The sequence below is a fragment of the Anolis carolinensis genome, chromosome 5 (assembly GCF_035594765.1).
Source record: "Anolis carolinensis isolate JA03-04 chromosome 5, rAnoCar3.1.pri, whole genome shotgun sequence".
Classification (NCBI taxonomy): domain Eukaryota; kingdom Metazoa; phylum Chordata; class Lepidosauria; order Squamata; family Dactyloidae; genus Anolis; species Anolis carolinensis.
The window spans coordinates 186,700,864-186,728,208 of record NC_085845.1 but is presented as its reverse complement, the minus strand read 5'-3'; the positions used below and the strand labels follow the sequence as shown (position 1 = coordinate 186,728,208).

General features: G+C 40.1%; 2 protein-coding genes across 22 annotated transcripts in view; one reads left to right on the top strand and one right to left on the bottom strand.

The window, feature by feature from the left end:
- erc1 (ELKS/RAB6-interacting/CAST family member 1) overlaps positions 1–4,191 on the bottom strand; it is a 233,005-nt gene extending 228,814 nt beyond the window's left edge. For 2 of the 18 annotated variants that reach the window (XM_062981131.1, XM_062981141.1), the window contains exon 1: positions 3,975–4,191. The gene's annotated coding sequence lies outside the window, so the exon portion shown is untranslated. The remainder of the gene's footprint in view (positions 1–3,974) is intronic. The other 16 variants (XM_062981140.1, XM_062981143.1, XM_062981144.1 and 13 more) reach the window with 13 other exon arrangements.
- Positions 4,192–4,480: 289 nt separating this feature from the next.
- On the top strand, positions 4,481–26,166 carry rad52 (RAD52 homolog, DNA repair protein). 4 transcript variants are annotated; one of them, XM_008110457.3, is made up of 12 exons: positions 4,481–4,641; positions 10,194–10,267; positions 10,847–10,948; positions 14,805–14,898; positions 17,302–17,369; positions 17,857–17,975; positions 18,058–18,133; positions 19,036–19,223; positions 21,359–21,501; positions 24,131–24,202; positions 24,566–24,781; positions 25,489–26,166. In XM_008110457.3, the coding sequence occupies exons 2-12, from the start codon at positions 10,196–10,198 to the stop codon at positions 25,548–25,550; spliced, it is 1,212 nt and encodes a 403-aa protein (XP_008108664.1). In that variant the 5' UTR covers positions 4,481–4,641; positions 10,194–10,195; the 3' UTR covers positions 25,551–26,166. The 4 variants fall into 4 exon arrangements, with proteins under 4 accessions (XP_008108664.1, XP_062837220.1, XP_016849097.1 ...); XM_062981150.1 differs by lacking the exons at positions 4,481–4,641; positions 14,805–14,898; positions 17,302–17,369 and adding an exon at positions 5,375–5,928; XM_016993608.2 differs by lacking the exons at positions 4,481–4,641; positions 10,194–10,267 and having other exon boundaries at positions 10,847–10,955.
- Positions 26,167–27,345: the final 1,179 nt, after the last annotated feature.

Below are 27,345 nucleotides of genomic sequence, written 5' to 3'. Positions count from 1 at the left end.
CGTGAGCAGCAGAATCTTGCCTGGGGGCTCTGCTGATCCCACCCCTCGTCCGCCTCTTCCTCCATGCCAGCTGGCCTAGGAGGAAAAGGCAATCACAGCAGCGGGGGCAGCACAGACTCGCTTGGGGGCTCCGCAGCCCCACCTCTCATCTGCGTCCTCCTCTTCCTCCATGGCCAGTCGGCCGAGGAGGAGAAGCGGCCAGCCGGCTTCGGAGCCTCGCCTTCAGGCTCCGCTGCCCAGCTTGACCCTAGTATAAGCCGAAGTAGGCTTTTTCAGCCCAAATAAAGGGCTGAAAGACCCGGCTTATATTTGAATATATACTGTAATTACTGATCTGATGTTCTAGTTCTTGTTTTGTTAGTTGCTAATCAAAATATGATGGGGGAACCTTATCAAATGCTGTGCTGAAATCCAGAAAAAAAGAAATTCACAGCACTCTCACCATCCACTAAAGTAGTGACCAAGTAAAAAAGATAGTGATGGCAAAAGCAAAAGTGCTCTGAACGAATCTTATCAAGAAAACTCCATGATGGGTTTGCCTTAAGGTTGCCATATGTCAAAAGTGACTTGAAGGTACACTACTTCTTCTCACCGTAAACAGTGTAAAAACTGGCAATGCTAACTGCTAATAACATTCACCAGAAAACAGGAGCATCTTACATGTAATGGCAAGGCAGCTTTTCCATTGCATTGCACCATCATGCTATTTGAACTAGTTTTGAGGAAGCCTTATCCCAAATTACTAGAAACTAGAGACACTAAGAGAATGGTGCTTTCTTCCACAAGACTCCCTCAAGCCATTTCAGACACAACAGAGGTGAAAAAAGAGCACACGTGAAAAAATGGGGAATTGTGGAAGCAAGCAGCACTCCTTGAAAGGAATGAGATTTGCCTAGATTTCTAGTATCTGACCTGGAAACAGAATGTTAAGATTTACATATGGCACTCAAGTTTAAGAATTCCACTCAGTGATAGTAATCACTTTATAATGTTGGTAAAGCAATTACTGGGTAGCTTATTGTCCGCATGATATAACATTACAATACTTTACATTTTACTAAACATACAGGATTCCTTTGTTTTGTAATCTTCCTATTCCATTCCCTTAACCTAGCTATTCCTTACTTCATTTATTCTAATGACATCAGTTCTACTGTCTGTTCTAACATCACAACTCCAGGTTTTACTACTCCATAAATAAAACTCCTCAAACCTGGTGCCCAGATGTGATGGACTACAAGCACCACCACTCTTACTAAAAATGTTCATGCACAGCAGCTGCTAATACAAAAAAGCACAATACTTTTTAAAACATAAAGCTCAGCATTTTTCCCTAACTGCTCTAACATTATTTCCTACTAATAGATGTATTTTAAATTTAACATTCATCACTCTTTTGCTAGAAATACTGTAAAGGTTTTCTGCACACTACCAATTCATTAATAGAACAGGAAAACTGTTTAAGATGCATACAATACAGTTAAAATATATTTTCTAAAACTATATTGACATTAGAGACATGTGCTACATGACCAACATCTTTAGAGCATACTTGAAGAATTCAAATCTTCAAGTCAGATCTGTGGTGCTAGACAATTAATGGGGAATCATACAATCAGGGTAGTGGAAGGCATAATCAAGGAATGACTTTCAGGAATAGGTACAGCATAATGAATCAGAGGAGTGGCTAAAGGAACAGTAAATGAGTCCTGGAATAGAAGCTCTCCCAAGTAGGATGTAAGGAATTTAGAAGCACAGGGACAAAGCAAATTTTATCAACTGTGTATGATACCATGTTTTTATTATGTATAATATAATATTTGTATTTGAAGGGAATAAAACTATCACTCCTGTGGACAACTCAAACTGTGGATAATGAACCATGTATTGTGACTATACCTGGGCCAAAAGGAAATCACAGAATCAGACTGGAGAGATAGAACATTTAAACCAATGAATACTGAGTCTGTGGATAAAGAGATCATACTGTATATGAAACAATCTACCTGTTGCAAACCAACATAGGAAGGGATGGTATTAAAACATGATATAAAATTACTATTTTAAATACACAATTGTGCTAATTTTAGTATTTTAGTTCCATCTAAACTATTAGAAACCACAATGCAAGATCAATTTTTGACTGACTATGGGTTGGGAATGCAGTTGAAAATCAGATCTTTCTACTACTAGGAATCCACATTTTTGAAAACATGATACAGCCCAGTGCATCCAGCTGGGGACTATGCACTCTAGCTAGCAAAAGTTCAAGGCCTCACCATAGCATTTCCCCCCAGGTTACTGCTCTGAGATTAAAAAACAAAATCCTAGAAGTCACCCAAGATGACTGTCAAAATCCAAGGCTGCAAATTAATATTTCAGTTAGTTTCACATCATGACGGCCACTGCATTCCATTAGAAAGAATTACCAGAACAAGGCATGGTTTCATAATCCAATCAGAATTAAGGACAAAATGGAATTATGAAAGATAAACTAATGCATGGCATTCTTCCTCACCCTATCCACTATCCTACAAATATCTCATCCGTAAATGTTCCTAGGCACACCAGCAAGACTGATTGCTACAGGGTTGTCATCGATAAGACAAACTGAAAGACTAATGCCTTTAATGCAGGCATGGGCAAGCTTGGGCCCTCCAAGTGTTTTGGAGTTTAGCTTCCACAATTCCTAACAGCCTAGTGGCTGAGTTGCTGTGAGCTTTCCGAGCTGTATGGCCATGTTCCAGAAGCATTCTCTCCTGACATTTTGCCTGCATCTATGGCAGGCATCCTCAGAGGTTGTCAGGTATATTGAAAACTAAGCAAATGTCGAATGTCCAGGGTGAGAGAATGAATTCTTGTCTGTGGTTGAAGCAAGTGTGAACGTAGCAATTTATCAACTTGATTAGCACTGAATAGTCTTGCAGCTTCAAAGCTTGGCTGCTTCCTGTCTGGGGGAATCTTTTGTTGGGAGGTGATTAGCTGACCTTGATTGTTTCCCGTCTTCTGAATGTTGTTCTTTATTTACTGTCCTGATGTTAAGAGTTTTTAAAATATTGGTAGCCAGATTTTGTTATTTTTCATTGTTTCCTCCTTTCTGTTAAAATTGCCCAGATGTGTGTGGATTTCAATGGCTTCTCTGTGTAGCCTGACATAGTGGTTGTTAGAGTGGTCCAGCAATTCAATGTTCTCAAATAATATGCTGTGACCAGGTTGGTTCATCAAGTGCTCTGCTATTGCTGACTTCTCTGTTTGAATTAGTCTGCAGTGCATTCCATGTTGCTTGATTCCTACCAGCTGTTAGTAATTGTGGGAGTTGAAGTCCAAAACACCTGGAGGGCCGAAGTTTGCCCATACCTGCTTTAATGTATCAAAAGCAAGGCATATTCTCACACAAACTGATTGTGTGAGCCGCAAACGGAAAGCTCCCATGGATTCCCGGGATTGACAATGATCAGACTAAAAATAAAAATAAAAACCAACAAACCCCAATGAAACAGGATGGTGCCTCCAATAGGATTGTGCCTCCATGTCTTCCAAGGCGACGAGTAGGCTTTGGGGAGGGAGGACGGAGCTCCAGAAAAATCTATCTGAAGCAAAATGGCTTTTTGTTAAAACACGGGGGGGGGGGGGGGGTGAGGAAAAAGAGGCAGGTAGATGTATTCCAGGAAGCCATGCCTGGCAACCGGGTGGGGCGCAGAGAAAGGAGGAAGAGAAGAGGCAGCTTGATTATGAGAAAAAGAAGAGAGGGGCGATACTCAGCGGGCTCTCCCCTGAATGTGGCCGCCCTGTGAGAGGCCAGGCCTCTGTGGAGGGCTCTCATACAGCAAAGAGAGGCCTTGGGGCAGGAGAGGGCCCAGCTCCAGCTGGCCAGGCAAGGCCCCGCCCGACCCGCTCCCCCTTCTTTCCCCTCGCAAAGACCCTTCCTCCCGCCTCAGCTTCAAAACCACACACAGGCCCAGCTTGCAGCCTACCTCCTGCCCCCGGCCAGCTGTAGCTCTCCAAGCGGGCGCGGCTTCCCTTCTTTCCTTGCTCCTCCTTTTACCTCAGAAAGAGTGGCTCGCGCCTGGCCCTCCAGCGGCGGCGGCGGCGGCGGCGGCGGCAGAAACGGCGGCGGCGCGAGACGAGCCAGGCCCCGCCCCCTTTCGGCGCGAGAGACCGGCCGAGCCCCGCCCCTTTTTCGGCGCGAGCCCGCCCCAGGCACGCTCCTCTGCGCTCGAAGCTCCTCCCCCTTTCCTTCCTCCCGCTCTCCCTCCCTCCCACCAACTCCGCTCTACCGCTTCACTCCAGACTTAACGCTGACGTATTCTTTCCTCCCCCCCTTTCTACCTCACCCACTAAACCTGCCAATCTTTCTTCAGAAGCATCCTCATTGGTCCTCTCTGACCAATCGGAGGCATCCTCCCGCCTTTCTCAGCCTTCCGACATATCCCGGGTGCCTATGCCGCTTAACTTCCTATTCCCTTTCTCATTGGTGGAGCCTCGCCCGGCTGAGGACGAGGAGACGTTTCTGCGCAAGCGTCGTTTAGTACCCGCGGGAAGTTTGTCCAATCTGGCACGCCGTATCCGTCATCTCTGACTAACCCTTTCAAAAGAAGGAGGCCAGCAACGGTCCTTTCCCAGCCCGTCGCTCCCGCACAGGTAACGAAGGAAAGGACATTACGCCTGCATTTATGCTCGAATTGAGTGAGAAAAAGACTTGGGGGTTTGGGAAACGTCATTCATAACCTTTTGGAAAACACCTTTTGGAGATCATAACTTTTAAAGAAAAGCATAACCCTTCAGAGAAGAGCCAAAAACCCTTTAGAATATAATATTCTCTTGTGGTATACAACCAAATGCGATTATGCTAGGCACTGGATTCAGTAGTTAGACTGAATAACCTGTTATCTCTCATCCGTTAGGAAAACAGATTCGCCAGTGCATAAAACATCAGAGCTTTAAAGGTGTTTTAGTGTCCCCACCCCTCTCTATACACACATACACACTCCCATTAAACAGCTTGTTTTATATCATGCACCCAAGGGACAAAAATGAAGTAAAATGAAGCAAAAGCTGGGTTGGGTTGCAGTTAAACGTCAAGAAAACCAAGATCATGGCAACTACACCTATTGATAACTGGCAAATAGAGGGAGAAAACGTGGAGGCAGTGACAGACTTTATATTTCTAGGCACGAAGATCACTGCAGATGCAGACTGCAGCCAGGAAATCAGAAGACGTTTACTTCTTGGGAGGAGAGCAATGGCCAACCTTGACAAAATAGTGAAGAGCAGAGATATCACCCTGGCAACGAAGGTCCGCATAGTCAAAGCAATGGTATTCCCCATAGTAACCTATGGATGCGAGAGCTGGACCATAAGGAAGGCTGAGCAAAGGAATATAGACGCTTTTGAACTCTGGTGCTGGAGGAAAATCCTGAGAGTGCCTTGGACCGCAAGAAGATCCAACCAGTCCATCGTCCAGGAAATAAAGCCCAACTGCTCACTGGAGGGAAGGATATTAGAGGCAAAGCTGAAGTATTTTGGCCACATCATGAGGAGACAGGAAAGCTTGGAAAAGATCACGATGCTGGAGAAAATGGAAGGGAAAAGGAAGAGAGGCTGACCAAGGGCAAGATGGATGGACGGTATCCTTGAAGTGACTGGGTTGACCTTGAAGGAATTGGGGGCGGTGATGGCTGACAGGGAGCTCTGGCATGGACTGGTCCATGAGGTCACGAAGAGTTGGAAACGACTGAGCAGCAGCAGATGTGGATAAAAAGACCAGAGCTTTGGAGTTGGGTGCCATCATTACACAGATGACATGCAACTCTACTACTCTTTTTCCACCCCATTCCATGGAAGCTCCCTAGATCCTGGACCAGTGCCTGAGAGCTGTGACAGACTGGATGAGGGCCAACAAGCTGCGGCTTAAACCAGATAAGACAGGTCCTGGACAGTCGTGAGGCCGAATAGGGTATAGGGTGGCAACCTGTGCTCGATGGGGTTACACTCCCCAAAGACACAGGTCCGCATTCTGGGGGTCCTCCTGGACTCGGCACTGACGCTTGAAGCTCAGGTGTCGGTGGTGGCCGGGAGGGCCTTCACACAATTGAAACCTGTGCACCAGCTGCGACTGTACCTCAAAAAGCCTGACTTGGCTATGGTGGTCCATGCCTTAGTTACATCTAGAATGGACTACTGCAATGCACTCTATGTGAGGCTGACTTTGAAGACAGTTCAGAAACTGGAACTGGTGCAAAGATTGGCAGCCAGGCTGCTAACTGGAGCTGGCTATAGGGAGCACACAATGCCCCTATTTAAAGTAGCTCCCTTGGCTGCTGATAAGTTTCCGGTCCCAATTCAAAGTGCAGGTCATTACCTATAAACGGTTCTGGCTCTGCCTTTGCCTTTCTTTGTGACCACATCCCCCACTATATACCTGCGCGAGCATTAAGATCTGCTGGGGAAGCCCTCCTCTTAGTCCGGTCACAGTCACAAGCATGACTGGTGGGGAAGAGAGAGGGCCTTCTCAGTGGCATGCCCTTCCCAGGAAGATTAGCCCCCACACTGTCCTCCTTCTGTTTGAAGACTTGGATGTTGAAACAAGCCTTTGAGAACATCTAGCCTTGATGGTCCACAATCAATGACACAGCACTGCAATTTCATCCCATGCCCTTATACCTTAGCTACAATTTGCACTATCCCAAAACACCACAATTACACCCTGTAATGCACTTTAAGGGCTTTAAACTGAGATAAAACCAGATGATACTCTGAAATATAGCCCATAATGTGTGTCTGCACATGTAGCCATAATTTTTAACTCGCCCTTCCATAATGTGCGTCTGCAGAGCTCTTTGGCAATCTGCACATATGCATTATGGAGGGGCGAGTTTAAAAAAACCTTGGATTTGTTAATGTGGGATTTGTGTATTGGTTGTGTATTGGTAGTGATTCTCCCCAGATATTAAGATCCTGGAATGAATTTGATAAGCACCATCTAGGCCTTGGACCAGTGTTAGGTTTTCCCGCACACCAAAACCTGCTTCCTTTTCTGCTGGTTTCATATGTAGTCTGTAGATGTAACTAAAGAATGTACTTCCAATGAGGGACCTCCTCCATTTTTCTTTACACTCCAGAGTGAAATCCTGTATAGCAACTGAGCCCATCACAAACAACTGTGGATGGAGACACAGTTAATCATGCTGCACCATCTGAGTGTTAAACAATAACACTCTACCTGCACCTGATTGGCAGCTCCCCACAAAGCAATGGAAAGTGGCTCCAGCCAAGGTTATTTTAGAATATTTCCTGGGTGGCAGAAGAGTGTTCAACAAAAAAGGCTGTTCCATTGACTCTTTTAAATTATATGTAACCTAAACTCATTGATTTGCCATGTGACCGAAAGAGTGAACCACACTGTGAATTAATAGATTCTAGTTATAACTGAAAAGGTTTGAAAAAGAAGACAATCAAAAAGTGAGGGACACCTATATTTGTTCAGAAAATTATGCATTACAAAATGAAACTAATGTTAACTGAATCCTTAAATTATGTCTCCTTGGTAGTTAATGAGTTCTAAATTGACGGTGGCCTTAATTCTTTTGCAGCCAGAGAAAAATCTTAGATGGCTGTTATATATTCTGTAACACTTAACCAGACAAGAAATGTAGATCATCAAGATTCAGATGTCCTACAAGCAGCGAACTGGCAAGACCAACCACGTTATCAAACCAGGGCTTTTATAGCGGGCAGCCACACATCCCTGCCACCTGCAGAATTCTGGGAAATGTAGTTTGGGAAGGCAAGGACTTCTGTAGTTGGAAATTCAAAAGGCGCCATCCTAAACTACATTTCCCAGAATTCTGCAGGTGGTAGAATTGCAGCGCCATCTACACTAAAGCTCTGGTGTGATAACGTCATAAGTTGTGTTTCCCTGAAAGATTCACAGCCAGTGCTGCAAAGTCTTGCATATGTCCTAAGACGACTTCAGTTCTGAGCTATGAGAAAAGTGAGAGAGAAGAGCTTCAGTGAAACCATAATTTCAATTAATGACTTTCATAATGTTTTCATTTAAAATGATGCTGTAGTCCTTCCCTAAGTAATGCATCTAATTACAACTGCTTTAAAGAGTACCATATTTCCCATCAGACTAATGGTTTCTGAAAGAATGAGTAAAGGGGAAGCAAGTGTATGGATATCATAGTCCCTTCATCATAAATATTCTGTGAATAGCTTTTTATTAGTTCTGGGAAATGGCCAAGTAATTATTCAAGGAGCTTCAAAATTTGCTTGCATGTAAAATCATCAGCTAAGGTTTCATTTGCCAGATCTTTCCAGTTTCTCATCTTAACACTTGTTTAAGAGATATGTTTGTAATTCTTAAGAAAATATTTTACATAAGAATTAAAAATCAAGAATACATGTAATAAACAATTCTGGTTTAATAAACTCTATGGAAATGTTCCCACAACCCACTAGTAAAATTTTCAACTATAGGCTAACATATGCTGCTGCCAATTACCATGCAAAGCATACAAGTTTTGGAACCCACAAATGAATTACTAGTATATTAATAAATGTAAAGTTTATTAAACTAATAAATTTGTAGTAATTCTAATTAATACTTATTTTAATTAAACACTAATAAATATTTATATAGTATATTCTATAAGAACATGGGTTCAGTGTGAATCAAAAATGCAACTTCCATGTTTGAAATCATTAGGAAAGGAACTGAACATTAAAATGCCAATATGTTTCTTTTTATTTAAACCAAATAACAATATTCTAATTGTGCTTTGTTTTCTTTTGTCCTTGATCTAAAATGAAATTTGAGGAAAGGGGTAAATACTTAGAACTTTTTTTTTCTTGCCGGTCCTGTTGAAATGCTTTCAATTTATACTTTTGTGAGCAAATGGAGGCAGCTTCCAGTAACTACTTTCCCTTTTGTTGGGCGAAGCAATAGTCTTGATCAGCTACATAAAAATGAGCAGCTGTTGTGTGGCAGTGTTCTAAAAATACATTGATTACATCAGTTAAGTTAATATTTCTTATCTTTCTCTGAGGTTTTAGCAAAAGTGTCTGATTACTTGTACAACAGAATTACATTCAAGCAGTTTTAAAAACAGCAGCTTCTCTATTACTGAATGATACATATTCTACGTGACAGAAATGCTATTCTCTCCTCTTTAGATTATCAATAGTGAATGCATATAATTTATCATTTCTAAATAATTTAGATTAGTTTTTTCCCATTTGTACTTTTGCAGCTAGATTCTGCTCATGCTTAAACAGATGACCACTGATCATTCATGAAAACAATAGTTCCTCCTTGGAGTGTAGAGTTTATGCATATATCCCTGCTCCCATTGGGCTCTAGCATGACATCTCTAAGAGAACCAAAATCTCTCCTTTACTGCCAGAAATTAGAGCATGATTGATCAACTGCAGAAAATCCAGGATCATGTAGATTGCCAAAAAATGAGGGGTTGGGAGAGAGAAATGGTCAGTATTTCACTTAAGGTTTTGAAAAAGTATATTCTTAATATTATAAATAAAATCAATTTATTTCAATCTTTTAATTAGTCAGTTTTAATTATTTAAATTGCTAGTAATTAATTTTCATCATTTACATCACTAATAAGAAATTTAATCATATTGCTTCATGTTGCATTATTGTGTGTTCAGGAACTTAGGGCTTGTTAGACGGTAAGTAAATACTAAGCTTGTTCCAAAATATTCATCTCCCCAACTTCTCTGTTCACTTACTTTTATACTTTAAGAGGACTGGTTGGAGTGAGAGGGAGCATACTCATAGGATACTTCATGTGCTGAATTTAATTATGTTATTCTCATTTAAACTGCTATTATGTTTGTTTAATAAATGGATTTTCCAATCAACTCTTGCTAACAAGTGTAAGGGGGGCTCCTTCTACCTCTCTACAAAGAGAATTGATTCTCCTGGAGGCTTCTGCACGAGGCAGTTCTTTTGAGCAGAAAGTGTGGTCTGAGTAATCTGGATGGTTTGAGTGCTGCAAAAATCGTCCAAAATTGTATTCAGTAATTTGGATTTCTCTCTGTCTTCTGTTAGTATTATTTTCAACCTTTCTAGCAAGCCTGAGCTCATTATGCGTTTTAGCTTTCTGACTTCCTCCTACATGTATTGGATATATGTTTATCCATATTTTCATTTTCCTCTCTCTTTCTAGGAATGTCCAGAAGTGAAATGACAAGAGACAGAGTCAACAACAACAGTGATACTGCCAATATGTGCTTTGGAAAGGTCTGTAACATTTTCAGCTTTGTGTGAGTTTTTCAAGCGGAGCAGGGTGTCACTGTCCTTTGTTTCTTCATACCCTGAAAAATCTGTTCAGGATAATCAGTTCAGATATAATGGGAGTCCACTATTTGAAATAATGCCTCAGAAATTACCATTTCTCCTCTTTTTGATTGAAAGTAGTGAATATCGTTATCATATCCCAAAATGGAGCTACCTTGTGTAGCATAATACAATATCCTTTATAATTTGTTATGTGTCATAAAGTCAATACCAGTTTAGGCAAATTCTATCATAGTGTTTTCTTGGGAAGATCTATTTAGAGGAGGCTTGACATTGCCTTCCTCTGAAGATGAGAGAAGATAACCTGCCCAAAGTGGATTTGCATGACTGAGCAGGAATTCAAATTCTGATCACTCAAGGTACTAGTTCAGTGCTCAAACTACCAGTAATCAGCCACACTGTCTGTATCCTTATGAATTATGTCTTTAGAAATAAAAGTAGACTAAAACTTTAATGTGATAAAACTGAGTGAATTCAATAATAGATGAAAGCTGCTAAAATGTATTTCTTTGTTTGGTTCAGTGTCAGTATACAGCTGATGAGTACCAGGCCATTCAGGCTGCCCTAAGACAGAGACTAGGCCCAGAATACATCAGCAGCCGGCAAGCTGGAGGTGGACAGAAGGTAAAAAGTGTGTATACAGAATCTTCAATTTCTTTATACTGAAAACTATCAATTGATATGAAAGAAGTGATTAGCTCGGCAGAGATAATTCATAATGTTAGCCAAATTCTTGGGAAGCATGTTTTAAGCTTTCTTAGAAATGACATACAATCATCTATAATGAGTTTGCATGGGCTGATGTCCCCAATCCAGCCTGCTCAGTACTGTTCTTTGATCTCCTTGAACCAGATCAAAGGTAAGATGGCATCCACCTGCAGAAAGACCAATAGATCTACCACTTTCCATCATCCCTTCTGTAAAAAGATGTAAACAGGTAGATGGGTATTGTGAAGGCATGCTGGGGGATTAACTATCTATATGTGTCTGGCTACCCAAACGGCTTTTGGTTTACCCTTTATTATACCTCAAACTTTAAAGTAAACACTCTTGCAGCTGGTTACAGATTACCAAAAATATGTTTATTGAACACAGGAAATGGTAATTTCAAGTAGGAATCTTGAATGTTGAATCAGAAACATATAATAGAAAACAAAGATTGTAGATTGAGTTTAATTACACAGAAAATAAACCTTTTGCTGTATTAGAAATAATATGAGGTAAAATCACTGAAATGATAAAGAAATAAAACTATATTGATTGAGAATGAAGGCTATAAAGACTAGGTGAGGTAAGCACACAAGCTAAGAGGAAACTATAAGGTTTGGTAGGTACTAGGCTGTGAGGTGAGGTAAGTACCAGCTGTGGTGTTAAGTACCTAAAGCTATGAGGCAAACTGTCAGCTATGCTTTTGGTAAGGGACCCACCTACCTTAGAGACCGCATCTCCCCCTATGAACCCGCACATTCTTTTCGCTCGTCGGGGGAGGCCCTCGCTCCCACCACCCTCACAGTCGCGGTTGGTGGGGACGAGAGAGTGGGCCTTCTCCGTCGTGGCACCCCGGCTTTGGAACTCGCTTCCTAGAGAGATCAGGCAGGCCCCTACCCTCCTCTCCTTCTGAAGGAGCTTAAAAACCTGGCTCTTCCAAAAGGCCTTTGATACTTAATTTGTTGTTGGACTGATCTATCTGCCCATTTTATAATAGCCCCATTCTTGAGGTGTTGCCAATGTTATTTTGCACTGTATTGTCCATTTCAATCAGGAAATACCTTCCCCATTCCGGCACATTCTGTACTGGGTTTTATGAATTAGTCTTCTGTTTTAATATTGTATGCTTCATGTCGATTTTATCGATTGTTTTACTGATAATTGAGGTTTTATTGGTATAATTGTTTTATTGTTTTATCATTGATATTTGATTGTTTTATCGGGCTAGGCCCCATGTAAGCCGCCCCGAGTCCCTTTGGGGAGATGGGGCGGGGTATAAAAATAAAATAATAATAATAATAATAATAATAATTATTATTATTATTATAAAAGGCTATGGTGAACTATCTATTATATCTATATGATAAGTACTTCACTATGAGGTGTGCTATCTAACCTATAGGTAAATACAAGCTATAGGTAAGTACAAGCTGTGCTATATTATCTATGCTGTAGGTAAGTACAAGCAATGGGTAAGTACATAAGGTAAGTACGTGATTTAGGTTGCCTGTTTGAAATTGTCAGGTTAAAGAACCCAGACCAATTCTAAAACCTATAGGGTTGTTGTATGTCTTTCGGGCTGTGTGGCCATGTTCCAGAAGCATTCTCTCCTGAGGAGAGAATGCTTCTGGAACATGGCCACACAGCCCGAAAGACATACAACAACCCTGTGATCCCGGCCATGAAAGCCTTCGACAACACATCTAAAACCTATATCTAAGAAGTTTTGCTCTGGAATGCAAAAGGAGGGAAAAAAGCCTCTAGAGCAGGGATCCCCAAACTTTTAAAACTGGGGGCCAGTTCACGATCCCTCAGACCATTGGAGGGCCGGACTAGAGTTGGCAAGGTGGCCACCGAGCAATAATAATAATAATCCCAACCCCTTTCTGCCTTTGTGGACCAAAAGCACAAGCAAAGCACCCCTGACAAATGGCCTCCCAGCCTCAATGTTTATTATTATTATTATTAGTATTATTAGATTTTGTATTTGTTGAGCATCAGAGATGGAGGATATCGCACATGTACTGTTCAGCTGTGAATTTTATAAGAAAGAGAGAGACCAATGTCTCAGGCCATACATTATTCGCAAAACACACTGGGACCCACATATTAAAACTTCATTTTTGTTGGCCAGCCAGAATCCTAAAATAACACACAAAACAGCCCTTTTCCTATTCAAAGCAACACAGCTGAGAACTGCATATTTGGAATCAATTGGGGTAAACTGTGGAGGTGATGCAGATATTTGACATGAATGGGATCTTGTTAACAGCTTGTTTATTTTAACTTCTTTTGTATGTTGTATGTATGTCTATGTGTTAAATGTTTTGATACAGCCAATGGGCTAATCAATAAAACGTGATTTATAATAATAATAATAACAATAATAATAATAATAAAAAGAGGGTTGGAAGAGACCCCTTGGGCCATTTAGCCCAACCTCATTCAGCCTTTGTGCCATGGGGGCTGGATAAATGGCTTCAATGGACCGCATGTGGCCCCCGGGCCGTAGTTTGGGACCCCTGCTCTAGAGATTAGCTCACAGGCTGAACCATCTCACCCAAACCTACAGGGGAGTCCCAAGCTCCACCCCCAAAACAAGAGCCAATGGAACATTCCACCCAAGAACAGCAAAGCAGGAAATAAGCAAGGGAGAGAAATCCAGTAAGACATCACAAGTATAATACAGGGAATGCTTTGATCTGTAATGCACAGTCCTGATCATTTGTAGTACACTTTAATGGTAGTTGCACTGAGATTCTGACATACAGTAGAGTCTCGCTTATTCAGCCTTCACTCATCCAACGTTCAGGATTCAACGCAGTCTGCCTCCCGCCCAGATCCACAGCTGTTCTCTAGGCAGCAAATCTATCTTTATTTGTAGTCAATTTTTAGCAGTCATTGTTTTTTATTCAATGTTTTCAATACCTTGCTAAATTCATAAATACAGTAATTAGTACATAATGTTACAGTGTATTGAACTGCCTTTTCTGTCAATTTGTTATAAAACATGGTGTTTTGGTGCTTAATTTGTAAAAACATAATATGACGTTTAATAGGCTTTTCCTTAATCCCTTATTATCCAACATTTTCACTTATCCAACGTTCTGCTGGCCCATTTCTATTGGATAAGTGAGACTATACTGTACTTCAGTGTAACTCCTAAATACGTATATCTTAAACACTAGCTTTTGTATACTGTTCTCAGCTTACAATTCTTCCTGTCCTGAAGATACCATACCACTACTCTTAATCTGAATCCAATTAAACTCATTTTGTGAGCTACTATAACCATGAAAAGCACAATATAATTATTATACACCAATATGGACATTTTTTTCTCTGTTGCTGTCATTCTAACATACTACTTAAAACATAACCATAATAACTGTTGTTGTTCTGTGCCTTCAGTGTATTTCCGAGGTATTGTGGTTCTAAGATGAACCTATCATGGGGTTTTCTTGGCAAGACTTGTTCAGAGGGAGGTTGCCTTTGCATTTCTTTTTGCAGCTGATAGGGATTCGAACCCTAGTCTCCAGAGGCATAGTGCAATACCCAAACCATTACACCACACTGGCTCTCACATAATCACTGTTATAGAGAAGCAAATATGTACATCCATTATATCAATGAATTCATTAATTTTTAAAGTTGGCATTATCTTTTTATGTTATACATTTATTCTATTCATAAGTTACCATATAATATAATATAGGAGCAGGAGAGAAATACACTACAGCAAAATGATATCACCTTTCTTTTTGCTCTTCAGGTTTGTTACATTGAAGGACACAGGGTTATCAGTCTGGCTAATGAAATGTTTGGCTACAATGGCTGGGCTCATTCTGTCACTCAGCAGAATGTTGGTAAGGACTAATAGAACCTTAGTCCACTTGTCTGATGCTAAGAAAAAACGTGATTAGAATGTTCCTGTTCAAAATGCCATCTGAGCAGAAGGAACCAATAAAAGGTTACTTATATACAGTGGAGTGCTGCTTACAGAAGGCACTTGGATCCAACAGTGGCTTCCGTAAAGGGGACTGGGGAAGCAAACTTTGCTTATTGAGGGAGCTTCTTGAACAGCATGGCAGGTGGCTTGGGGGTGCTAAAAGGAGAAAATCATGAAAATTGCCCATCTATCCCCCTTTCATGGAAGGGGGATAGATTGACAATTCTCTTTTTTGAGTTGGTCACTGAAATGGCAGCTTGAAACAGAATGCCAATTAATTTACTGGCTAAAAAGGAATGAGTTGACTGCATCAACACTGGCTTTTGGGTGGTTGAGGGTATGGTACATGCTGATTGGGATTTGCATGTTTGAAAACAAGTTAGCAAATCTATATGATAATTCTGCCACCCACACAGCACATCCATCTGCTAATCCTTAATTCATGATTTCATCTCCTGTGCTTCTCCCAAACACCAATATTCATTACTCACTTTCTCTGCAGCTAGATTTTCCTGTAAAACATTCTCCTAACAATATTGATTCTGCACACTCATGTTTTGAATCCTATTGCAATTCTTGCCAAGTGATCTCATTATCCCTTTTACGGTTCTCTGCTATTACTGTTCTCCAATTTCCTGTTATCTAAACTAAAACATAATATTTAGACTACAGATGGACAACTCCTTGGGGACTGAAAGCTGCATTGGCCTTCTATGGGTTTTGGGGAGCCATGCCCTAGTCTATTCCCTCCCCCTGATTTTTTATTTGTAAAACTTTTGGCTCAAAGTATGCTCTGCTACATGCAGTCTGCCACTCTTTTCTCTCCACTGAGGTTTCTTAGACCCACGAGGGCCCTTTTGCAATAGGAAATCAAGTTCAGGCTGACAAAAAAGCATGTCTTGGGCCTAATCCAGCCTGCTAAAACCACATGAGCTAGGTTTATACAGTCATGGGACCAGTTTCTCATGTAAAAGTCCAAGAATGCTGCTCCATTTTGGCATAAAAAGGTTTTGGAAAGATGGGCATCCCTGGCAGGGAAGCATCCCTGGGGCCACATTTTCCCTACCTCTGACTATCACATGTATCACCTTATGCTTCAGCTGCCTTTGATTATGTATTTAAGCTGCTTGAAATTGTTTAGATTCTTATTTCTGTGGAAGAAATAAAACATGCTAAAGAAAACTGATCCTACATGGAAGAATTATTAAGGATTTACAAAATAGTCATCTCTAATGTTCAGATTCCCAGAAGGTAACATTGCTCATGCTCTTTTAAAATGTTGCTACGGTACTAATGAAGCTGTCTAGTCTAATAAATTAAACATAAACCAATGAGAACCTTGTTGAATCTGTTGCGGAATATTAACAAAACATGGATTGAACTAAATTGTTATAATGCTTTGGGTCAGAATAATTAGCAGTATGCATCAGATTTTTAGCTGTGTGAATTTGGCCTTAAAAATATTAGAAAGGGGTGCTCTACATTCTGTCTTCTAATCCCAAAATTGTAGAGGTCTCTCTGTTTGGGCAATCTGTGCAATATTCTACTGAGTAGTGGAAATCCAGAGCAGATGATTTTCCATTCTCTGCTTGAAGAGTTACTACAACAGTTCTGAGTAGTTGGTTCAAAATCTTTGATACTGTTATTATTGTGTGGCGTCAAGTTGACACCAACTTATGGCAACCCTATAAAAGTAAGACCTCTAAAAGTTTGGTTCATCAGGGTCGGGCTTATCTGTTTTGTGAGTGTGAGTTTGCAGTTTGACCCGTGGGGCCTCTTCTCTGAAACAAGCTTAGACATCAGGTATTCTTGCTCCATGTACGGCAAAAGCCTTTATTTTAAAACCTGAGCATCATTTCACTTTCATGGAAGATCGGTACAATAGTCAGAGGGGTACTACTGTTCCTGGCATCAATTTGATCAAAACTGGCATGTCGATTAAATATTTTCAGTCTACGATTCATTATTTTGTTTTACCTTCTGTATCGTGTCCATTAATTCTACTTCTTCAGTCAGCAGAGAACAAGTGTTTGTCCTGACCCTTATGGTAGCCCTTCAAGTATTTTAACAGTATGATCATGTATCTCCTTATTTTTCTCTTCTGCAAAATAAACATATGCTGCTCCTTCAGTCTTTCCTCAAAAGCCTTGTTTTCTATATTAATAACAATTTCCATTGCTTTTGCCTGAACCCACTTGAGCATGTCTACATCATTCTTAAAATGCATTGTCCAAACCCAGTACAATGTACGTGTACAAAAAAGCCACCTGCTCATGTCCTCTAATCATTGGTGTAACTATTTATTTCTGCTCTTGCATAGATTTTGTTGATCTAAACAATGGCAAGTTCTATGTGGGTGTCTGTGCCTTTGTGAAAGTCCAACTTAAGGTAAATGGAGGGGATGTACCTTTGTGATATTGATACTAAATGATGTCCACATAAAAATTACAGCTGTAGCTACTTGTCAGTTAAAAAGATGTCCCGTTGTTGTTATCAATGCTGTCAGTGGTTGACAAGGATTTCATTTTCTCTGTTTGGCTTTTCACATAAAGTAAAATTCTAAAGAAGAAAGACTTTGCTAAAACATAAGTATCTGATTTTCCAAATGTCAAGTTATACAAATTGCAGTATGTTTTCTGTTTGCCTAAACTTTGCAGGATGAGGCTCTGACTCTAAAAGTTAAAACATGCTTCACCAGCAGAATTTTGCAGATTAAATTCATCTCAAATCCCTGAGAATTACAGAAAACTGAAAAGGCTGCAATGCCGCATTAGGCTTATTTTTGCAGAAAACAAGAATGGAGAGTAAGGTAATTGAAATAACTTGCAGCCAAAGGGCTATGTAGTTGTTCTTACATAGTTTACTCACATTGCAGGATGGGGCATACCATGAAGATGTTGGCTATGGAGTAAGTGAAGGTTTGAAGTCTAAGGCTTTATCACTTGAAAAAGCCAGGAAAGAGGCTGTTACAGATGGACTGAAAAGAGCACTAAAGTAAGTGCTAACTTGTTCATAGCCAATGAGAGCTGTAAGGACATGGAGCTGTATTCTAAACAACGAACTCACTTTCCCCCAGGTGCTTTGGTAATGCTCTTGGGAACTGCATCCTGGACAAAGACTACTTGCGGTCAGTGAATAAACTTCCCCGTCAGGTGTGTTGCTTTGAGCTCCCAACAGCTGTATAACTTAGTTCAGATTTCAGCCAAGAAACCTACCCTCCTGCAGTGAAAATGCCAAATTCTGCAGTGAGCACATAGAACATACAAATTAGGTAACTTGTTTTCATGCCTGTGATGAGTGTTGAAAATGACTAGTAAAACTTCAGGAGGGACATAGATCCTAAAGCTGCAGCATCCTTTTATTTTCTATCCCTTGTTCTGTCCAGAAGGCTTTGAAAAGTAATATGTGTAGTCTTTTTAAACATGCAGTTAAAATAATGAATCTTTCAGAGACATATGAATAATACTATATTAATTTTTCCTCATTTTAAAAAAAAGCCCTTTACTCTCCAGTTATCCTTACAAACTGGATCCTTTTGCATCTGCCCCACACAATTGAATCGTCACTTAAGCTTCTGCCTTCCGATCATTCCAGCCTCCATCATTCTGCTATTAACTGCCCACAACCCATGGAGTTAGTCACTTTTAATTGTTCTACTATCACTATCCATGATGGCTCTTGGATGCTGGATTAAAAACTGCAGGTTACATCAAAGGAACACTTGATTTGATCTCCAAAGGTCTCCCAAGAATGTTAAAATCTGCAGAAAGAGCCACTAACTCCAAAGACTTCAGTTTTTGTTGTCAGAAATCAGAAAAGATGATCCATAAAGTACATGTTATTGACTGAACATGAATGAGAACTCCATTAACTTAACACAAATAAGCCTCACTTGCTCAGTTGACAGAGAAGGGTTAAAAGCCTGATGTGGCTAGGTGAATTCTGTTAGCAAAGAGGTTTGTTTGTTATGAGGCTTTGCCAGTTTGTGAAATGCTCCTGTTGCATCTTGAATCTCTCAGGCTACTGAACACCATTTCCCCCATTTTTTCCCTAGATCCCTCCAGATCTTGATTTGAGTAAAGCTAAACGACAGGACTTTGAGCCTGTGGTAGAAAAAGCAAGATATGATAGCTGCTTGCAAAAGGCAAGCAAAGGCCAAAATCATCTGTCCGCAATCACCCCTGGTAGCTCTGACCAGTGGAACTCTTCGCGAAGCATGGTTGAACAAGATCAGCAGAACAGGTTAGTGCTCTGGTCAGACTTCAGTTCACATTTTGCAATGGGCATGCATTCTGAAAGTTTGAAATTCAATAGTGTATGTGTTACAGTAACACTGTGATTTTAACTTCCTTATTCAAAGTCAATATACGAGGGTTATCCAGAAAGTTCATTACGTTTTGGAATTAAAAATAAACAAAGTATAGGAGAAAACATTTACCATATTCAGTTGAAAGCCAGACTCAAATACGAGTTCTCACCATCGTCCCCATTGAAATCTAGGCAGTTATCATAGCGATAAAAGTGTTTGAAAAGCCCTCCCCCCCCCTTACATTCCCGCCTAGCTTTCGTCCTGAACCAGGCTGGCTTCCCTTCCCTCAGCTGTCATGTGCTGCGCTCAGCTTTCTGCTGATCGCTCTTTTGTTTTGCAAATGCTTGCAAGGAAGGTTTTCTTGGGACAGGAAAGGTGTGCTTCTTGCAAAACCTTAGAAGAGCACCTTCCTTGCAAGCATCTGCAAAACAAAAGAGCGATCCAGGAAGATCGTGCGGAAAGCTGAGCACAGCACTTGACAGCTGAGGGAAGGGAAGCCAGCCTGGTTCAGGACGCAAGCCAGGCGGGAATGTTGGGGGGGGGAGGGCTTTCCAAACACTTTTATCGCTATGATAACTGCCTAGATTTCAATGGGGATTATGGTGAGAACTACTATTTGGGTCTGGCTTTCAACTGAATATGGTACATTTTTTCTCCTATACTTTGTTTATTTTTAATTCCAAAACGTAATGAACTTTCTGGATAGCCCTCGTAGAATCATAGAATCATAGAATAGTAGAGTTGGAAGAGACCTCATGGGCCATCCAGTCCAACCCCCTGCCAAGAAGCAAGAAATCACATTCAAAGCACCCCCGACATATGGCCATCCAGCCTCTGCTTAAAAGCCTCCAAAAAAGGAGCCTCCACCACAGCCTGGGGGAGAGAGTTCCACTGTCGAACAGCTCTCACAGTGAGGAAGTTCTTCCTGATGTTCAGGTGGAATCTCCTTTCCTGTAGTTTGAAGCCATTGTTCCATGTCCTAGTCTGCAGGGCAGCAGAAAACAAGCTTGCTCTGTCCTCCACGGTTTCATTTATTCATGTTCCACCTACTTTTCTTCTCTCAGTTCCACAGTGCAATTCTGTGTTATGCTTCTGGGCCTAGTATAATCAAAATATAGGTTTTGCTATTATCCCTAGTTTCAGGTATCCACATGAAGTCTTGAAATGTATTTAAAATGATATAGTAAATTTCTCATATTCTCTGAAGATATTACTATTATATTAATTTATATCCCCCTTTTCTCTCTTAAAAGAGTATATATATCCTAACAATACATCTTTCTATTACACCAAATATATATATTGCATTACCAAGCAAAAAAAGGAAGTACATCCACTGGCTGGTTTGCTCCTGCCACTCCGACTGACAGAAAAAAGATAACCATAACCAAGTGGATCAATCCATAAATTGATCAGTCTTTTGCTTGTCTCTCCTTTTCTTGGATTGTTTATTCTTATAATATCTGACCTCTTTAGCGATTGCTGCCCCCAAAAGTCATTTTCCTCTCTGTCAGAGCAAATGGAAGGACCCATCCAGAAGACATTAATTCATTATCTGCTGGGGGGGAAACGAACCTTAGGTGAGACCAACATGTCTTTCTGAATTATGAACTGTTCATTTTGTTGCAAAAGCTGGAACTTTCATTCCATAAATTATCCTGCCTTGTAAAAAAAATGCCCCCAAACACTAGAGCTGTTTACTCGTCACTGAGGAAGCAGGTGGTTTAGTATAACAACATTCAGTTGGACATCAGCGACTATTACTTCCCTGAACTTGAGAATAAGCAAGGCATATTGGCACCCAATTGTACATTTCAGTGAAATTCAGCATTAGAACCCACACTCAAAGAACCCCATTAGCTACTTAGACTCTCAATCACTATATAGTAAACATAAAAGTTTTTATCTAAGCAAGATGCGGAACCTTTTTAGGAGGGGATTCAGCACCTTGGATACTCCATTGAGGTGTGCCATAAAACCCAAAGCAGATGCACTGTATCCCTGCTATGGGTGTCACTGGAGTGTGTGACAATATTGGTAAACTCTCTCGGCTTATGTTTTTTCATAGCAAGGTCTCACCAGCCTTGGAGTATGATGCCACTTACCAGCGGAAATTAAGGCAAAAGCAACTTCAGCAGCAATTCAGACAAGAGATGCTGAAAAAACAGCAAATCCAATCAGATACTTCAGCTTGCAAAGCTACAGATCTAGGTAAAATATTAATAAGAATATGCAATTGGTGTAATATCATATGTTCAGGATGGCAGACTGATCTTTCCCCGTTTTAAGTATGTAATTGTAAGGAGAACAGTTGAAAGCATGATATTATATTAGTATGTGTTATGTTCTCTCTTTGGATGTACCTGTTTCTGTAAAGTCGAAAAAAGGGTCTAACTCAGATTTTAATTTATTCAAACTGTTCGCCTCATAAATGTGGCCGTCTGTACAGATGAAAATGTAAAATGGCCAGACTGGGTCATTATTACAACGGGATTTACTCCTGGAGAAAAGAAAAGGTTGTGAGGGAATAAATAACCTGAAGATAGTTTAGGACTGCATACATCAATTTATTCAATCATTAGATAATTATGTTGAGGTGTAGCTTTTTAATCAAGCTAGACCAATTTTAATTTGAGAATGGAAATGTAAAAGAAGGGAGTTACATTATTATGCTCCATAGATTTTCATTAGATAATTTTCGTTCTTGTATGCTGGTATTTATTGACATAGGCTTCCAAAAAACTTTTCATTGAACATAATATGATGCCGGCTTAAGTAGTTTAGATCCTGTTTATTATGCGACATTAATTTAGTAAACAAAACTAAACTAATATTATGTTCTCCTTAAATGTAGCAAAACCTTTCTCAATAATCAGATGTTTTATCAAAAATATTTCCTAGAAGTAGTCATTGTACGTAGTATCCTGAATGTACCTTAAGTATTTCAGAATACTTATGAACAAGTTATAAACAAGATAGGTTCTGTCAGTTTGTTCTTAAGTTGAATTTGTAAGTATGTCAGAAAAGGTACATTTTTAAGTGTAACTCCTGCAAAAAAAAATATGGTTTTTTTAAACCTTTGGATAACATTGGGAAGGGTTAACACACCTCTGTGATGTTTCCTTTTCTGTCTGTGCCTCTGTTCACTTTCTGTCCCTGTGATAATTGGATTTTGGAAAAAATGACTTGTTACGGAAACAAGAATTGGAGATAAAACTTCAGTTGAGACCCCTTTTCCCTATGATAACTCTTTCAGGAGTGAATTTCCCTTCTGAGAGGTTGATTTCTCTTACTTCTTGTTGTTTGTAAGTCGGATGTTTGCAACTCAGACTTTTTGTACTGTTTAGTTGGATAATTTTTATTTGAATTGTAAGCATGCTAAAATCTAGAAATTGGACCTTATGATTCCTTCCCCTTGGTGCATTGAAGATCCACTGGTGCCAATTCCATTGCATTGGTGTTTGATAGCAGCTGTAATGAAATTGTCGGCTTGTGGCTAACCTTTTGGCAAGAAGCCTTACATTTTAGCAAGGATGATAATTTGACAACATATTTTTACTATCTCAACAGAACTTGCCACAGCTTTAGTTCTGCTTGTATAAATACTCTGGAACCCAAGGTCACCCCTATAGTACAGTAAGATGACTTTGGAAGATACTTCTCTTACTTTATCTCAATGTGTATTGTAATCACAACAAAGCCACTAGAGATCCATCAGTACTTAAGGTTTTCCAGAAACACACACCCCAAAAATCCTTCACAAAATGTAAATAGATCAAAAAAGTCTGATGATGACTGATGACGCTAAGATATGAAATGAGTGACAGTTTCAAAAGAAAACCTGAACACAGATGACTATCTGTGATGCTTAATAGGAGCCCCTCTCTTTGGACAAAGGCTATTCTGCAATACAAGCTTATGCTTATACTTGTATTGCTTGTATTGTATTACCTCACAACCTCTGAGGATGCCTGCCATAGATGTGGGCAAAACTTCAGGGGAGAATACTTCTGGAACATGGCCATATAGCCCTGAAAACACACAACAACCCCATGATTCCGGCCATGAAAGCCTTCAACAACACATTATGCTTTTTTGTTTCTTACATATGTATATATGCTTCCTAATAGATACATAAAGAAAACCATCAAATTTGAAGCTGCCAGTCTTGATTAAACAGTGCATTAATTCATTATGTTGCAGATTATTTTTATCAAACTTTAGAACATGGATGTTTCTTGCCAAAAAAAGTGTGAATATTCTGTAATTTATCAGTGAATCTATTAAATTGCAACCTTTCTTTCAAGCAGTGGGCAGTACCTTTTGTTTTGTTACTTAGCAAGCAGTTTAGCTGATTAATAAACAAATAATAATAATCACCAGACAGCCCCCAATTTTGTCTTTTGGAAAAGGTGAAGTACTGTCTCAACCAAATTGATGAAATAAGATTTTTTGCAGCATTAATAAACCATACTGGTTAGATATAATAATTCAAATGGATTATACTTTTTTCCCCTTTTTTGGAAATAATGGTAGCCTGAAAGACCCAAATCAACAGGAGCTACTCATCTGTATGTATGGAGGGGATGAAGAGAACAAGTGGTGAAGAAATCTGGACCCAGAGCATTATTTATTTTTTCAATCTGCCTAGCTGAGAAAGTTCCACAATTCAACTATTGGTTATATTAATTATTCTAATAGCTTTAAAAAAATAAAAATTACAACTCTTTTTCCTCTCCAGATTTGAAAGGAAAGGTGTTTATGTTAATTACCTAAATCCAGAAAAGTTGTTAATATTTTACCTGTGTCAGCTGTGGTATCCTCTTTTATCTCTTTCTAGAAGAATGCAGTCTCTCTGTGATGAAACATTCAGCCCAGCTGGAGCCTTCTGTAGCAGAAGAGTTCCTCGCAGGTGAGTGAAGAAATTGCATGCTGGCTGCTTTGCCTTTCTAAAACGTGTGAAGTGACAGCTAATGGAATACTTGTAAGGCAAAGGTAAAGTGCTTCTTTTCTTTGGTTTGCTTGTTACACAATTATTTTTCTGGTGAATGAGAATTGTTGAGAGTACATCAGCTGAGTGGGGAGGGGGGCATTCAGGAAGACTATAAAGGGATGAAACAGCTTATGTGTTCGTCTTGTTGTGGAAAACCTCAGGTTTTATTTTAATATGTATGTTTGTCCTGGTTGTACCTGCCTCTGTTACAATTCGGTCCCAGTAGTAATCAGACTTGAATGGTCAATAGCTGAACTATTACTAATGTTCAACTTCTTTCAGATGACCCTGAGCTCTGGGATTTGCCTTTGGAGGCTACTGATCTCAGCATTACCGGTCATAATGCGGGATCTGTACAAACCCGTTCCTCAGGCACGCCTCTTGGAAAACATCAAATGATGACTCGCAGTAGGACCCCACAAAGACCAAACCAACAGAAAACATGGGCACAACTTGCGCAATCACATGTCCCCACAAGCCCGAGGCCTCACATACCAGGTACATTATATAAAAGCTACAGAAGCAAATGGATCTAGCTGCAGGAACTAGTGGCAGAGGAGCAAATATACTTTCCATTCTTGAGTATAATACAGAATATGGAAGTTGGAAAGACTGCTATGCACTAAAGCAGTGGTTCTCAACCCGTGGGTCCCCAGGTGTTTTGGCCTTCAACTCCCAGCCAGTTTACTAGCTGTTAGGATGTATGGGAGTTGAAGGCCAAAACATCTGGGGACCCACAGGTTAAGAACCACTGCGCTAAAGCTGTTATGCCACTGCTCTCACACAGACAGTCCTAAAGCAACGGTTGTCAAAAATATGTGCTTTAGTGGTTTCGAACTTCAGAAGTACATCCATCTCGGGCTATGCTCAGATTATGGGATGCGAGATCCAAAACCACTTGGAGGATCGCAGCTTGAAAATTACTGCTCTAAGTGTCTCCAGGTCTTCTGGAACACAGAGGTGGAAAACCTCAGGTCTTTCCTACTGCTTTCAACTTCCACTTCATCACATTCAAATTCAGTGCAACATACACCCAACTAAGTATTTGTAATTGTTTATGGTGTTCAAGCTGAAATCTCAGGAAAGAATAATGATCATAATAACTGCCTGTTTCACTTTGTTGCAGATAGAAGGCAAAAGTAAGCAAACTCTTAATGTATAACAGTCTTTTTAAAATAAGTGTTAAACTATTTTTTCTCTTTCAGTTGAGTGCAGTCCATATAGGAGAGGCCAGGGAATGAAGAAGAGAAGACTGGAGTGCACATAACATGAAATGCTTAGTTATCATCTCTCCAGATTTTATTCCAGAAACAATTTGGTTGGATAGTTTCACAAACTGAGAATATTCTCAATTTACCCAGAGGAAAGATGTGTATAGCTTTGAAATATTTAACTGAAAGCTGAAAGTTATCATCTCTGATCACATTCCATTAAGTGATGCAACTCTATATCCAAATACAAAAATGTACAAGTGTCCTTTGTTTTTTTTATTTAAAAACATTAGTTTTAACAAGGGCAGATGATGCATGCAAATAGACTGACAAGTGCTCAGTTGGAATAAGTTGCCAGCCAGTTGAATGAATGTGACTTGTAACATTTTAACAGTAACATTTAAAAAATACTAGTAAACCTTTTGTAGAATAAAACTTTTTAAATATTTGCCACCCAACTGTATCAGTGTACCAATCTTACTGACTACCCTATATTAACACACCTAAAGGTTTTGTTTATGAATTTCTGTGTGCGTATTTTCAATCTTAAACGAAGGTCCTAGCTTTGAAAAGATTATGCATAAAAACTGAAGACACATGCAATCTTTCAATTGTTCACTATGTACTTATCTGATTCTCTTTCAAATAAAGAAAAATCATGGAGGCTTCTGATCTAGCTATGGAAGTTTATTAAACCAGTTCTTGAAGCTAATATAACTATCTTCCAATATCCTAAGAATGGTAAGAAGTCATAGTATTATCTGCCTTGGTAATGACAGTTCAGATGGCATGTATTTTGCACTCTAAATGTAAAAGAGCTTTAGATGTGTGCTAGTGCTGATACTTCTGTAGAACAGGGAAAGGAGCAGGAACGATTTTTGTACTGTCTTTGAGGGAGACTGGGGTTCTGCACATATTTATTTATTTATTTATTTCCGGTATTTCTACCCCGCCCTTCTCCCCTAGGGGACTCAGGGCGGCTTACAAATTGGCAACACAGTGCCATCACATCAACAATACAATACAAAAGGCATTAAAACTAAAAACATTTAAAATATCATAAAACCAATATACAATAATAAAACATTACCATGCACCGAGGTAATGTCTTCTCATTCACTAGACCTTGTTAATCCAGAGTCTTAAAAACCGTGCCAAGCTTGAAAGTTCATTCATTGAACGCTTGAGCACATAGCCATGTCTTTAGTTTTTTTCTGAACCCTAGAAGGGAAGGAGCCTGCCGGATGTCACATAAGCAGTCTCTTTTTCCAACCCAATTGCAGGAAAACAGTGCTTTCCTTAAAAGCAGTTCACTTCTCTGGGAGTAATAACTTCATTAGATTAAACCATTTTATGCTCATTTAATGAAGCAATTTCCCCCTGAACAATTCTAAGAATTACATTTTAAAAGATTTCCTAAAATGCCATTATTCTTCTTCACAGGACTGCTGTTCCTAGGTTATCCTTTAAAGGTAAATGTGTACCATCGACCATGGTATCCTTCTGGGGCAGCTCTCTGGGATGGGGCTCGGTGGCACGGTTTTGCAGTGGCTCCAGTCCTTCCTGGAGGGCCGCTCCCAGATGGTGAAGCTGGGGGACACCTGCTCGGACCCCTGGCCATTGACCTGTGGGGTTCCGCAGGGGTCTATCTTATCCCCCATGCTATTCAACATCTACATGAAACCGTTGGGCGAGGTCATCCGGAGTTTTGGAGGGCGTTGCCATCTCTACGCAGATGACACGCAAATTCACTACTCGTTCCCATCTGATTCCAAGGAAGCCCCTCGGATGCTGAACCAGTGCCTGGCCGCTGTGGCGGACTGGATGTGGAGGAACAAGCTGAGAATCAAT

Excerpts from the sequence above, each read along its gene's own strand:
- rad52 (XM_008110457.3), top strand. The coding sequence starts at position 10,196 with ATGTCCAGAAGTGAAATGACAAGAGACAGAGTCAACAACAACAGTGAT. Across the intron at positions 10,268-10,846 it reads CCAATATGTGCTTTGGAAAG|TGTCAGTATACAGCTGATGA; the intron begins GTCTGTAACATT and ends TGTTTGGTTCAG. Across the intron at positions 17,370-17,856 it reads TTGTGAAAGTCCAACTTAAG|GATGGGGCATACCATGAAGA; the intron begins GTAAATGGAGGG and ends CTCACATTGCAG.